At 36.1% G+C, this 16,437-nt stretch overlaps 1 protein-coding gene across 1 annotated transcript in view; it reads right to left on the bottom strand.

Moving 5' to 3' along the window:
• Nucleotides 1–15,001: 15,001 nt before the first annotated feature.
• LOC129228067 (mitochondrial sodium/calcium exchanger protein-like) overlaps nt 15,002–16,437 on the bottom strand; it is a 54,520-nt gene continuing 53,084 nt past the window's right edge. The window contains exon 16 of the mRNA XM_054862702.1: nt 15,002–15,245. Coding sequence (XP_054718677.1) covers nt 15,054–15,245 — 192 coding nt within the window. The 3' untranslated portion in view covers nt 15,002–15,053. The remainder of the gene's footprint in view (nt 15,246–16,437) is intronic.

The raw sequence follows: 16,437 nt of genomic DNA, 5'->3' as shown, positions 1-16,437 counted from the left end.
ACATATCCCCAACATGTCGTGGAAGTTAATTTTCTAATTTCATCAATTCTATTTTTGACAAAGATGGACCAATTTTCCTCTTTGCTTATCCACGTGAGTACCGTTGTCGAATCACTCCAGTAATTCACTTTAATACTTGTGCAACCCAATGAATCAATGATGTGTTTTGTTAATCGCGCTCCAATCAGAGCCGCTAAAAGTTCTAATCTAGGAATGGTCGCACCTTTCGTCGGAGCTAAGCGAGATTTTGAAGCTAAGATATAAACGTCTACATTATCTTCTATTTGCACTCTTAAGAAGACAACAGTTGCATATGCATCTTTACTTGCATCACAAAACGTATGCAGAGAACATGAATGAGTGTCAGTTAAAGGAAATTTTATCCACCTAGGAAAACTAATTGAATTGAGATCTTTTAGGCAATCAAACCAGGTTAGAAATTTCTTTCTCAAATCCTCTGCTATTTCCTCATCCCAGTTTAAACCTTGTTGCCATGCTTCTCGCAACAAGAGCTTTGGGCAAAGTGTCACGGGTGTAACAAACCCCATCGGATCAAATATTTTATGTGCTGTCGACAGTAAAGCTCGTTTCGAAATTTTCTCTAAGTTAACTTCATCAAACCATGTCATGTTAACTCTAAGAACATCAGACGAGCTATCCCATTTCATACCTAGAACATTAGAGTCATCTGCTGTTTCATCTTCTTTGCCATATGACGAATTTTCCCAGCACCGAAGTTCAAAGCCACCTCGAAGCATCAACTCATTGGCTCCATCAACAAACAGTTTCACTTCTTCTTCACTATCTATACTGGTGACGAGATTATCCACATAAAATCCTTTTGTAAGAATAGAAGCCACAACAGGGCAGGATTCAGCATAGCTTTGTATGTGAAAGTTCAGAACGGCTTCAAGAAGAAAAGGACTGCTTTTCACTCCAAACACTAATCTTTTGTGGCGAAACATTCTATACTCTTTACAATCTTTATTTTTCCACCACAAGAAACGCAAGTAGTTTCTGTCATCTTTGCACACACCGATTTGGAGGAAGGCTTTCTTTATATCAGCTACTATTCCAATTTTCTTCATGCGAAATCTCATTAATATATCTGGGATGTTTTCGATTAAGTTTGGACCACAATGTAAACATTGATTTAATGAGGGCTGGTTGGCCATCCGAGCAGATGCGTCAAAAACTGGCCGAATAGGAGTTGTGGCACTTTCTTTAAACACCGGTCTATGAGGTAAATAGTTTCCGAACGAACTAATTTCTGTTTCCGGAACATCTTCTATCATGCCGTCTTCCAACCATTGATGGAAAATATCTTCATATGCATCATAATGATTGCTGAATAGAAGTTTTTCAGTTACTTTATTTAATCGCCTTTTTGCCAGATCTATGTTGTCAGGTAAAGGTGCACAACTTTCTAACCAAGGGAGACTAATTTCATAACGATTGTCAGTAAATTTAACAGTTTCAAGAAAGTGATTTTTAGCAATAGCTTCTTGCTCAGATTTTGAGAGTCTTTCAATTGGATCTTTAATGCCAATCAAATCCAATTTCCATAAGTCTGAAATATCAGCTTCTTTAATAAAAAGTGATGTAACCAACATCGCTGTGTTGGTATTTCGTTCTATTTCGGGTGACTTCCCAAGTAATGTCCATCCTAAAAAAGTTTCTATGGCTACTAGGCCACACGGTAAAACTTCATGTTTTCCAGTTACGAGTTTCCCATATACATCGGCGCCAATTAGTACATGAATTGCTTTAGGATTCTCATCAACATCGGTAAGAGAAACATGTAACTTCTTTAGCTCATTCAGCCAAGGTCCATTTTTGACTGGACTTAAATTACTACATATCATGTCTTGATCTAAAGCTTCAAAATTACAAGTAAATGTATCATCCAATTTTCTTAGCCTTATTCTGTAACAATTTTGCTGTCGTTGTTCACTTTCGATACCGCCAAATAAAGAGTGAATTACAATTTCATCACGAATTTTTTCATAATTTAATTTCGCCGCCAAATCCTTCAAAATATACGAATGCTGCGATGCAGTATCTAAAATAGCATTCACTTCTATCTCTTTATGGCCGGAAGTGGAGACCAACTTCACTTTTAACGTAGGCAAAATAACTCTTGGACTTTTACTTATGGTTGTCATGGTAACATCTTTTGATTTTTCTTCAACTGCCGTTTCTTTCATTTCTTGTTGTTGCCTGTATGTGTCAGATTTAAACTCATCGCACGTTATCGTCAAATGTCGTTTATTACAATTAGTACACTTAAAATAGCTTCTACACAATTTTGCTTGGTGACCAGGTTTTAAACATAGATAGCAACAACCCTTATCCTTCAATATTTTCCGTTTTTCAACTAAATTCATTTTTTGAGCTGAGAAGCAATTCGAACTCAAATGTCTACCATCGCAAAATGCGCATCTTTTAAAATCACTTGTATGAGTGCTGGCAGTCAACGCAGATGCAGTATGAATTTTGTCCTTATAAGTGTTTAAATTAATCCGCTTCTTTTCTATATTTTCCTTAGAACTTTTATTTCTAAGTAAACCAAAACCAGATACTGCCAGGTTAATACTTTCTTCGTTTTCAACCTCGGATTTCAAGAACTTCATTAGACTATCAAGACGTGTTTTCGAATCATCTTTTGACTCCAAAGTTACGTTACGATGCCATGCTTTCAAAAAATCTTCATTAAAACATGACTCTACCAAAGGAAATAACATAGATGCACACTTATCTGTAGTGACACCTAATGTTTCAAGTGCACGCAAATACGACTCTAATTTATCATATAAAGATGAATAAGAAATGTTCTGACGTGTTTGGTGTACTGAGATTATCAATTGCAACAATTCTCTTACGTATATTTCAACTAAGAGATCTTCCCTCCCAAATCTTGATTTTAAACTGTCAATGGCTTTACAATAATTATCTTTAATGGGTGGGTAACTTTCCACTACTTCTCGGGCTCTGGAACCCTTGACAGTGGCTTGAATGAGATACTGAAATTTATCATCTTCCGAAATATCACAATCGTCATGAATTTTCTGAAATTGGCTCCAAAAGGGAAGCCACTCTTTAATATCATCGCCAAATTTTCTGAATTCTAGCTTAGGTAATTTGAATTTCCGCTTATTCTTATTTTCAGAAAATGTATCACTGCTTTCATTTACTAATAAAGGCACATTAATAATTGACATACCTTTCGTGTGAATATCAACAAAATTTGAATCGTATTCTTCTACAGCTTGCATTTCTTCTTCTAAATCTGCGTCTTCAACGTTTAGAAGCAGCGTTAAAATCTTTTCGTTAATGTCTTTTAACTCAGCACATTTGTTTTCTAATAATGTCAAAGCCACTTGAACTTCATGTTTATCTGCCTCGGCAGATTCCAGCTGAATTTTTATTCTTGAAACAATTCTCGTGAAAGAAGACCGAATAGCTTTGCGAAGCTTCTTTAAATTATTCAGCTCCATTCCAATATGCTGAATTCAAAATATCAATCCAGAACAACAGTCCTGTCACGGACGCCAGATGTTACGTGAAAACGCTTTCTAAACTGATGATACCATCACCCTAATAAATAATACAGGCGTTGTAATGATTGATCAGTTTAAAATAATCAGTAATATTAAGCTACTTTTCAACGAGACATTTATTTCCACCATTAAAACTTTGCATTTCAAGCGAACTCGACCATATTTTTTTGAATTACTCTCACAACCAACGTTGCCAAACGTAAAACACTAAAAATAGAAAAATAAAGAAAATGAATGAAATAGACATTTCATGCGTGACGTAACAATACGAGCTCTTATTCTTTGACGTGAAAAAAATCGGCTACAATTGTCATGAGTTCCAATTATTGAAATCTTGGGGATTTTTCGATAATTGGGAATCTGGCTCGATCGACTCATTTTTGGCGTAAATAATTTTACTGTGGTAACCCAGCTGATTTTGAGTAACCCTATGTTAATAGATGTTTAGGTTCTGTTTGTTTAGATTTGCAACGAAAACACCACTCGCGCAGGCACTGGATCCAAAAACTGACGCCAATGATGAAAGATCGCCAGATTCCCAATTATCGAAATCTTCCCGAAATCTTCAATAGAATTATTAAAATGTTTAACATGCCTAATTATCAGGAAAATTGCTGAAAAGGTGTTACCATTTTTCCGCCTCATACTTGAATTGGGAGTTTTTCATGTTCATTGGCGACCTTTTGTTATTGGGCGGATTATTAAAAACTTTAATTGCTTAATTTAATTATTTGGCAGATTGTTTCTAAATCTAACGTAACTTTTAATATTGTGTAATGAAATTTTTTTGTTTAAAAAATAAACCTCAATTATAAAATTTCATCATACAATTGATTTTGGTAGCGTTTAACAGGAAGATAAGTGCTTTGTTTTGACTAGTTTGGCGAAAAATTTTGAAAACGAGTCAAGCGTTCGAAGATAAGGTGATTTCTCTAAAATTTATCCATCAATTTTCTCGATATTTTTACAATACAACTTACCCATGAATGTTTTGGAGCGAAAAAAACCCTTCGTTCTAAAACATTAGCAGAAAAATAATGCTGTTGCAGTCTGCTGTGCAAAGCACGAAACTTCTCGACAGCATTAAATACTCATCAAGGCTGCATTAAGGCTCTACGTATAGAGGCTCTAGGCTGCAGTAAAATCATAGAGTAGAGAAATTTAAACCGAAAAATTATTTTCGTGAGTTTTGTAAAAGTTGCCATGGATCTTTCCCAAACTTTTGTCAGTAACATAATGCGAAGTATAGCAATTTATTTAAAGTTGGTCAATGAAAAGAAGGTAGTCACTATCTCTGTGATCGTAAAAGCGTCGCGTGATTGTCAAATTCGATGTTGCCAAATGAGAAAGTACACTATGAAATCTAAATATAAACAAAACAAAACTTTGGTTTTTAAAAATGGCAGCAAACAGGATTGGACCTACGATTTAAAGGCCGTTGGACGTTTTTGAATGGGATCGTTTCCAAAATTTTAAAAATATTTTTTTTTTCTGAAAGAGCCTGCTTAAAAATTCGCAACTCCAGTAAACTATAGGAGGCGCTGCAGCCACTGTCTAATGGCAGACGAAAAAGGTAAAACAAACAGACGCCGCAACTTATAACTTGCTTTGACGCTCAGTGAATGAGCTTAGTGAATGACAGTAATTTTTCATCGTGTTTGAGGGAAGCTTTCTTTTCTATTCTTCTGAAATTACATTACATCACAAACTGTCTGAAGCCTGTAATTTACCCCAAAGAAAACACGTGGAATGGAATGTTTTACCTTTTTCTTTAGTATTGTTAATCTCCGCAAGGTAGCGTATTCGAGCTCTGGAGATGCGAATATAGGCTTTGACAATTTAAAAAATAATCTGACAAAGTTTAATATTTTTTAATGATTATTTTAAACGGTGCGCAGATTCAATTTCATTTTCTACGCTTCTGCACATGACATCACAAGTGGTGAAATGCCATTCACTGATGACATTAACGCAGAGCGCAATATTTAATTCACTTCTTTACTCACATGTGAAGGCACGATATGGTTGATACCAAGCGTAGAGCGCAATATTTAATTGGATTCTTCATTATCATGTCGTGGAAACGCGGTAGACAGCAAGCGTCATCATTCAGCGCGCCAGTGGAATAGCTAGCTAAAGTTCACCACTTGTGATGTCATAAAGATCTCGCTTTGTTTGAAAAATCGGACGTTTAAAAAGTTAATTAAAAATTAAACGTTTTGAAAATAAAAGGTTTTCCTCGCTCCATGTTATTATTTTTTGCTTATTCTATCAACTTCAGTAACTAAAAGTAGAACTCTTGACTGATGGAAACAACTAGATTATCTCGTTTTGAAACTTACGTTGACGCTGAACTGTAGTTATATCTATGTAATTTTATGTTATTTTGATGCTCGAGTTTTTATTTTCATCATAGTACGTATAACAGGGGCGTGCCCACGGGGATCACCAGAGGTACCGTGGTACCCCCATTAGCTAAAAAAATGATAAATTAATTAGAATTTTCGCCTCTTAAATTCAAATTATGTTTTTCGCAATCACGAGTGTGTGTGTGTGTAGGCGTGCGTGTTTGTGCCTAGGCATGACCGTGTGGGTATGTGTGTGTTTGTGTGTGTATAGGTATGTGCATGTATGCGTGTGTGTTTGTGTCTTTATGCAGGCATGAGTGTGTTTGTGTCTGTATGCGGGCATGAGTGTGTGTGTGTGTGTGTATGTAGGCGTGTGTGTTTGTGCCGAGGCATGAGCGTGTGGGTATGTGTGTGTATAGGTATGTGTATGTATGCGTGTGTGTTTGTGTCTGTATGCAGGCATGAGTGTGTGTGTATGTGTGTGTAGGTGTGTGTGTATGTAAGCGTGTGTGTGTGTCGGTGTGCAGGCATGAGTGTGTGTATGTGTGTGTAGGTGTGTGCGTGTGTGTGTGTCTATGTGCAGGCATGAGTGTATGTGTGCAGATGTGTGTATTTATGCGTGTTTATGTATGTGTGTGTGTGTGTGTGTGTAAGATATAGACGCAACTTGGAGACGGTGTTCGCTAGAGGAGCAGCATCGGGAGAGGCCGGTCGACGGTGGTGCTGCAAAGGGAAGCGGGGGGGGGGATAAAATCAGCGTAACGTCAAGGACAGTCAAATGAGAACAATAAGCAATCGTGATTGCTCAAAAAAAAAAAAAAAAAAAAAAACAAAGAAGAAAAGAAAAAAAGTTTGAAGTCAAGAGTCCAGAACACCATAATATTTTGCTGTAATATTTATTTGGCTTGATCACCTAAGATTACAAGGATGCCCGGTTACAAGACATCGGACTTGTAACCAGAGAATCTCGGGTTCGATCCTAGCCGTTCGAAAATTTACCATCTTCATTAATGGTGACTGAGGGACGTTAAATGTACTCGTAGTCACCAAGTCCTCTAAGTGAAACGAAATTTCTGGGGCTGCTGGACCAGGGATTGCTCGGTTTCTAGTCTGGATCAAAACATCTGATCAGTCTTCAGAGTCCCATTTAACTGGTTAAACCACAAAAAGTGGTAGGTACGAGGGACCCTGGTATGTGATGAGTGTGATGTAACGTGCAGGTGGCTGAAAAAAGAATGAGGTGACTGTGGCTGATTGGCAAGGCAGCTTTTTCGCTACTCACCCAGCTTTTACCGTGTATTCGTACTCTATACATATTTATTCATGTTATAATATATTTTTTTTAATTGCTAATATTTCCATTTGGAGTTTTTAGTTTGCCTAGTTTTGCAAAGGAAATATTTTATTTTTATCATAGAGCATGTCCCCACTGAATACTTACGGGCCGTGGTAATCTGAAACCTATAGCAACAAAGAGGGCGCTACAGGACACCCCTGTTTCCATTATTTTGCCCATCACCACACTAGAGTGACTCTAGTACGGTGATGCTTTGCCATTGATTAGTGGATGTAGGGGTTCCCAGTGGCGCCTCTTGTGGCCAAAATGGGCGACGTCCAATCAAAAGTATAAACAAACTTTGAGACATTGATTATGATTGATGAATGCATAAGCTGCATTGAAACGTTGACATTGATTGGTGGATGGATGAGCTGCATCGGTTTAACACAGAAAAGTCAAAAACTGTCAAGGTCTGTAAGTGTATTTAGTGGGGCCATGCATAGAGTAAAGAAATTACGTAGAGAGGTCCTGCAAGACTAAAAAATTGAAGCCAGAAGTTGCACCGCTGCATCCCATGATTCCTTAGCTTCTTGTTAAATATCTTGAGACTAGAAAGTCACCCGTCAAGTTATGACGGGTGAAGAGAGCTTCTACTCTTCTACATTTTAACGAAGCAGTTGCCTGTTTGATGATATTTTGATACTTGAAATTTTAACCCTAACTTCAGACGATGAACCCTAAACTCCAGTAGATAAGCTTTATCAGTTGACCACTTTTTCGTTTCTTCACTCTCCTAAAATGACAGTCTTACCAGTAAAACAATTAAGTGACGAGACCCAGTTCAGCCTCGTCAAAACAAAGCATGTCCCTGCATGTCAAACCAAGGCTTCACTTGAGGTGCATTCGGAAACGCGGATCGGTCGCCTCGGTGCAACCGCAAGCGTTCGGAAACGCTTGCGGTGGAACCGGTGACGTCACTTAACCGCGTTCGGAAACACTGCGGTTGTTTTCTGGCGGTCGACTTGGTAGCAACCTGTGGCACCGCTGTCTGGAAGCGGTTAGCGAGATCACAAACGTCACAAAGTCTGTGTTGGCCAATCCGGTCGTGTTTCATGTTTTGATCGTAACGCACGTGACTTGCCTATTATGAAAGTTACGCGTTGATTGGAGTGTCGTTTGCTGCTGAACTAGAACTACCGCGGTTTAACCACGAGCGTTCGGAAACACAGCTGTTCTACCGGAATTCCTAGAGAAATTCCAAATACGTCATAACCACACCGGACTAACCACGCGGTGTAACCGGTGGGTCGTTTCCGAACGCAGCCTTTATACGTGTTTCTATCAGGCTCCGTCATTTCAATAAAAGTTGTAGTATGAAATCAATCAATCAAACAAAAAACCCGGTCCGACTCCCGCGACACCTGTTGAATTTTGTGGTAACTTTTAACATAAATATCAGACTATTTTTAAAGCGAGAATTCAAAATTGAGTTCTAAAGTGCTCACGTTAATTTAAAGGCGGAGTTTTTCCTCCTTCAGAAAAGTGTCTAAAAAGACATTTTAGGCAAAAAGTAAATAAGTATGAAACTTTGTTTAAAAAAAGTAATAATAAGTTTCAAAACAAAATCCCATGAGTATAAGCTGAGTAATATGTTTCTAATTAAATCATTGTAAAATTATTTTGGGGAAAAATATGATAATTTATTCTAATTTTGCAGCGAAATACTTAAAAATTATTTGAATAATGTAAGTTTAAAGTTTTAATAAATATAAATAGGAGTTAGTTATATTGAATATCGATCATTTCTTATTTATTACAATTTATGCATTAAATAACTATTTCAAACGAGCTCGAAAACAAGTAGGCTGTTTGGAAATATATGTTAATAAAATGTTTTGGTAATGCTGTTTTTCTTTTTCTTTTTTTTTTTTAAGGATTTGGTTTAATTTCTGCTTTTAATGAATTAAAAAACTTATTGTAAAATTTTGTTCTGAATGAAATTATGCGTACTTATAAAATCAAATATCACATTTTATGCACGAAACCATAAGGTCTATTAATCACATGAACTTGCTCAATAAATTGTATCAAAGAGAAGTATTTTTTTAGTTTTATTATGCAAGAATTAGTTAAAGGTTCTTCAAGCGCAATTAATGCACATATTTATTGAAACGTTCCAAAATCTTGTAGCATTTCTTTTTCTAACTTTAAAGTTGATCTAAAATTAGTTATTTTAAAGAACTCTTTAAAGAAATTTTTTTTAAAGAAGTATTCGGAAAATGATGAATAAATTTCATTTGACTGTTTTTGGCGTGCTATCATTTTATTTTCACGCCAGCACCCTCTGCACCAACACCGTCGACCGGCTCCTCACGATGCTGCTCCTAAAGCGAAAACCGTCTCCAGGTTGCGTCAATAATCCTACACTTACACGCATACATACACAACTACACACACAGACACACAAACACATACACACACATACACCTACACACAAACATATACACACACATACACCTACACACATACACAAACACATACACACACACATACACCTACACACATACACAAACACGTACACACACATACACAAACACATACACACAAACACTTACACACATACACACAACTACCCAGACATTCATGCCTGCACACAGACACAAACACATATGCCTACACACATACACATACCCCGCCCCCACGCACACTAACTCATACACACAACTACCCACACACTCATGCCTGCACACAGACACAAACACACATGCCTACACACACATACACATACCCCCTACACACAAACACACATACCTACACACACATACACATACCCCCTACACACAAACACACATACCCTCCACACACAAACACACACGCCTAGATACACATACACACTCGTGATTGCGAAAAACATAATTTGAATTCAAAATGACAAAATTCAAATTAATTTGTTTTTTTTTTTAATTTTATTAGCTGTCGCCGTGTTTGGTCTTCTGGTTTCAATAAAATGAAGCTTTTATTGTTGTCTAATATAGTTTTTTATCGGATGATTTTACCTTTTACTGAAACTTTTAATGTCGTTGTGAGGCTTGTTTCATTACTGGGAGGATTATTTTAACTTTCAATAAATACGTATGTAATAAAACATCGGATGCTTTTTGATGATCTAATTTATTTATTTGGGGAAACCGTACATTATTTTGTCTTTTTTAGTGGATTTTTCATCAAAACAAAGTAAAATTATTCATCACGTTTTAATAATGTGAAAAATCGTTTCAAAATATGTCGCCAAATTAATTTTAAATCCTCCATTATCATGTAACATAATCAGCTGAATAAATGAACCGAGTCAAAAATAAAAATTGAAAGTTTCTATAAATTTGTAAAATTAGAAAAGAGAAGAGCAAACATAACAGCGCGGCGGTGTAAGCCTAATTTTTCTAACTTCGCCGGCGATGATGTGATTAATTTTTCAATTTTCGCCAAGGGAGAGAGAAAACAACTCCACCAACGAAGTGGCGTACCTATAACCATGTGTATGCAAGTGCATATCTTTATTATCTATATATATAAAAATGGAGTTTGGTAAATTTGTTCCCTAAGATCTCAGAAACTACCTGGCAGATTTGGCTGAAACTTTCACCGTTTGTTCAGTTTGGTACTGGGAAGGTTTGTAGACCAGTTCGAAAAAAATCCGATTGATAGTACCTTTTTTATTCTAATTTGTCCAAATTTTCGCATAAATGCCCCAATATGACGGTGAAAAAATACGTGCACATATTAAAATTATGTGTCCATCGAAAACGCTTATTTTTCTGCTGAAGATGACATCTGTTAGAAAGTTCTAAGTTGTATGAAAAACGACTTATGAGCTTTTTTTGTTCCATGTTCGAAGGCTTTCCTCAACCCAATTCATTATTTAGTGTATCATCTCAACTCCCAGTTCATAGTTAGAATTGTTGAATGTTTTTGTGCTTCGTCTGACAGTTTGAGGCTTTTCTCAAGTCAAATCTTAAAGTAACATTTTTTCCCCAAGATTGGCTAATAATAACTAGATTTGGTTGATTATTTTCTATTTAAACGGAACTTTAGGGTAATTAATGGGTTTTTTTTTATTATTTGTGCTGATTGGATTTTTTAATCATCATCCAATCTAACAGCAGAAATCTCGCCAAAATTTATGCTGAAAGATTTCAGTAGCGGAAGCATTTGGCAGTTTTTTCAACTGTCGCGGTTTTTGAAGTCAAATACTACGTAATAATGTTTGTCAGTTTTCACCATGTAAACAAAATATCGTCAATCAAAGAATCTTTAAAAACTTTTTTTACTGTAAAATAATCCAGCAACTAAATTAGGCAAATCCAAAAACAGCACAAAAACTTTCATTAATATGACTTTGTGCAAATTCAAACCATCGCCAAATTTTACTACTTATTTTGGAAACATTTCGGATGAAATTGTTTAGCGCCATTTTATGGGGACCAAAAAGTATCTTAGCATATGGCGACAATATCTCTTTAACAAAAATTAGTAACATACCGTTTTACAAAGTAAGGAGGGGGAGCATTATCCAGGATATCCGATTCCCGCGAAGTCGGTAACATTTTAAATCGCACCAAGAAACCACAATAATTGAAATTTTCCAAAATAACTAAGGCAAGTTTAAGGGGATCACGGGCGCGCGGCTACATTTTTTTAAACAGTTCGTTCTTCAATAGACATACAGAGAAGGTAAAACTCCATGTAAAAAAAATAAGTATTAACTGATAAATCTTTTTAAACATGTGAAGTTTAATTTCATGTTTCGTAAATTCTTCAAATTTGTATACGCTTAAATTTCGTGTTTTCGTTTCTAAATCAATACTATTTTGCTCTTTTTACTTACTGCTACTTTAGTTTTATGAGTAAGGAAGAAGTTAGATTTTTTTAAATCACGTCAAAAAGGTGTGTTTTAAGTTCTTTCACTTAAAACAGAAAACAAATGCAAGTAACGATTGTTTCTCATAATTATTGCTAACCCAGGCAACGCCGGGTATTTTTGCTAGTTTCTTTTAAAATAGCATAAAATTAAAACCTTTTATCATTATTTGTCCCTGTAGGAGGCGGTGGAGTTTTATATGTGTAACCGGTGCGTCACCGTGGCAGCTTAAGAACCAGAAACGCAGCTTTTGAGCAATCTTTCTCATCCTACAGCATTCATTTTGGATTCCTCAAGACTTGGAAAACAAACTCCCACCTCTCTCGTAGGAGAAAACTTCGCTATACCGCTATACCAGTGTCCGTGCTTCTAAACACCCAATTGTACAAAAATAAATACAATAAACTCCCGATTATCCGCAGAATAGGGTGGCATGGTAACCGCTGATTAGCGAAAACTGCGGATAATCGAATATTAGATCAAAAACGATACTAGCGTATACAATAGCTAAAAAATATAAGTAACATACAACATACATTGCTAAAAACATTGCTACATTGCATCTACTAACATTGAGTGTAAAAATAAATGTAAAAGCTAAAAACGAACAATAACACAATCATGAGTTTAAAAAACATTTAATGAACATTAAAAGAAAAAAAAAGTGAAGACCTGCGGATAAACCGAATCGCGGATAATCGGATTGTTGATAATCGGGAGCTTACTGTTTTTTTCTTTCTTTAATTGCCAGTTAAAAGTAATGCTGCTGGTACATATGTAAAGAAATGAATTGTTTAGCATAACGCGATGTTTCAATATTTGGTGGATCTTTTAAGTCTTAAGCCTTGGTTTAACAGGAGCGAACTCGCCTAGGAGAAAACTTGTTTATTCTGCGCATGCGCGCCCGAGCTAAATCGACGTCGTGAATGGCCATGCCGAAATCCTCTTGACTTCGATTTCAGCGTCACGGCGAGGAGCGACATCGAAGATCGGCGATTCGCTCCTAGGAAACCAGGGTTTTAAATGTTGTGACATGTTTGAAATTCTACATATAGGTAACTATAAAATACTATTAAATTCCATTTAAATTAATTCTCCATCTTGTACAAACCACCATCTATCATTTCAGTGCACTTTTTTTTTATTGATTTTATGTTTGTATAATTCCTCATTTTGGCTTTTTAAGTATTTTTCGAAAAAAGTGGGTCTACATTCTCTGTTTACCGTTCGTAATAATGTTCTCGGCTGTGTAACTTCGTCGGTAGGAATAATTTTAAGAATATTTTACCTTTTTCTATAATTTTTTAAATCACCGTAAGGTAGCGTATTCGAGCGCTAGAGTTGCGAATTTGCAAAAAAAAAAAAAAAAAGATAAGAAAAGAAAAATAATTCATTACGGGATTGAATTAAAAAAAAATTCAATAGCAGTATAAAAATGCTCGTAACCAAAATCACTAAGCTCTCATTTTTAAAAATATATTTCAAAAAGGCTTCCTGATAGCTTTAAAACAGGGGTCTGCAATTCTTATGGATGTTTACCATAAGTTTGTCTTTTGTTTTTTCTTTCTGTACTTTTACACTAAGGTACGAAATTGTTACTATATTTTATGATTGTGGTTCTGTAATATACGTTTACTGAAGAAACACAAAATGTCTTATTCTTTATTGAACGTAGTTGTCTGGTATGAAATATGTTCGCAAAAAAATTCGACGGTGGAAAACTATCATATGTGAAAAATGGTATGTATCTAGTCAACTCGTGACTTTAGATAGTTTCTATATAGATGACGCAATAGAAATTAATTTAGCACCTCTAGTATCGATATGTAGCGTTCTCTAAAATCAAAAACGCCAACTAGATGATAAGCTGGCTAACGATTAAATATTATTAAGAGCAGATTTAGCCGCCTGACTGAAAAATTTTACATGTTTATTTGCATTTTATTACCAAAAATTATTCATTTTTTAGCACCAGTTTTATATTTTATCTGTAATTTTTATATAAAAAACAAACCACATCGCTACGAAACAAAGTACTGTACTAATTTGGATATCTTGTAACGTGGTTGAGAAATAATTCTCACCTGCGATATTACTCGGTCTGGAGAATAGGGAACTTGCACTACTTAGTTTCAAAATGGTTTTACCCAAAAGCTAGAGCCCCTTGAAAAGGACAGGCTAACTTATCCGACATTTTGGTTCCTAAAAAGAATTGGATCCAACCTCATTTCTAGTATTTATAAATACGTTATAACATTCACTGGTCGCTATGTCGTAAAACAATTGATGATAAATTGAGTAAATTGCTACTTAAGATGAATCTAGAAAGATAGCTTAGCTCACAAGTTCAACAAAAAAGTATCGTGAAATGTTAACTGTAATAAACCTCATTTTCATACCTTTTTTGTTTTTAATTTGTATTAATTAAATCGTCTTCATCTACAGAATAAAATAATCAAACATCAATCAGGTAACACATCTAAAGCTTGGACACCAGTTTTCTGCAATGAAGCTTTTGTAAAAATACCATTTTTCTTCGACCGACAATATTGGAACCAAAATGTCAGCTCTCCTTATATAGGAGCCTCGCCAAAAGCATTACAACACACAGTCAGGCAGTCGGCTTTACGAAGTAAATATGAAGTCAAATACCACCGAAATTTCGTCAGAATAATGTTCCTGATTTGTGGGTGGTCCATTTCTTTATCACACGGAAACAATAAAATTTTGAAAATTACGGGACAAACTTTTATCCCTCACTCCCATTCTGCAGATGGCGTATCCCCCCAAGGAAATATCCAAACTCAGAGTACATTCATTTTTCTTCTCAACTGTGCGTTATACATAAGGTCCTCTGTACAGTTACGTGAAAAAGTCTTTCACTTTCTTTGTAAATTTACAATGTTTCTGCTTCATGGTAAATATCCTTGCAGTTCTGATGTTGCATCTCATAAAGTTACAGTGAAAATGTCCAGTTCTTCGATCACGGAAAGAGAAACGAAGGCGATGTACAGTGTGATAAGCAAGACTCCGTACAGTCTTTTAGTTTTGAACTTCCAGGCACTCATGACTGATACTGTAGTAAGAAGGCTGATACCGATGGTGCAGAAAAGGAAGGCGAACTGCGCCGAAAAATGAAGCTGAAAAGATGAAAATAGAAAACATTTAGAACGTAACATTTTAAAAGAATCTGGATTGTGTTAGTCAGTAACATCAGTTATTGCCCTTCGAAACATTATATGTCCTTAAGTAAATGACTGGCTATAGGCATGCTTAAGAGTTTATTGAGTAATCACGATTGCTATTTGTTTTCATTTGACCATCCTTGGCGGCTGGTTCCTTTTTCAACCCACACTTCTCAGCAGTCGCGGCTCCTCCGGTCCTGAGCACTGTCCCCCGGAATTCGCTTCTCCTGGTTGGCGGCGTCCATATCCTACACACACGCACGCTCATACACATACACACTCATACACACGCGTCTTTACACACATACACTACACACCAATGCGCAAACACACAACTATACACATGTAACCGCCCGAAGAGGAGGGGCAGGCTTGGGGAGACAGAAGCCGTTTCTAGAAACAATAATTCCAATGAGTAGGGTCCTGTCGCAGCTCTTGATTGCGAAAAACATAATTTGAATTCAAAATTTCAGAATTAAAATTATTTTTTTTTAAATTAAGCTTGTTGCTGAACTGTTGCAGTTCTAGTGCATGAAAAACTAAGTCTAACGGTGTAGGCAGCTTTTTTAGCAGCACTTTTTTAGTAGCTTTTTTTAGTATGTAGGGAATAAATCTCAACAGAAAGGTACGAAGAAAGTTGAAAATTTCATTTAATATGAGGTGTTTGCTGGGGGGGGGGGGGGTAATTTGAGGTTATGATTAGGCTTAGCTGCGGGATGCATAGCGCGGATTCTTTTTGTTGTTTAAGTTGACGTTTGTCAAAAATTAATGCTCTATATTTTGCAATAAACAACCAAGAAAGGAACGATATATTTTGAAAAACTTTAGGATGTAATTTTAACATTAAAAAGCCAATTTCTTTTTTTGCACGAAAGTTGTTTTCACGCTACACGTCTATGGTCGAGGAGAAAATAGGATACATAAATCAGTTGCGTACCTAGCATGGGTGATTCCCGGGACCGTAATTTGTGGTGCCACCCCCTACAAATCCCCCCCCCAAATGAGTTTAATATTCTATGTTAACATGAAATTCATACAATAGGCCGTCGAGAGGTCAAAAAAGTAAGGGGATTCATGAAACTGATGGCCCCTTAATTACGTCAAACGTACCTCAAACACAGGGAAAGATATTGGGATTCAAATTTTT

Source organism: Uloborus diversus, chromosome 8 (genome assembly GCF_026930045.1).
Source record: "Uloborus diversus isolate 005 chromosome 8, Udiv.v.3.1, whole genome shotgun sequence".
Taxonomy (NCBI): domain Eukaryota; kingdom Metazoa; phylum Arthropoda; class Arachnida; order Araneae; family Uloboridae; genus Uloborus; species Uloborus diversus.
This window is presented reverse-complemented; position numbering and strand designations above follow the sequence as displayed.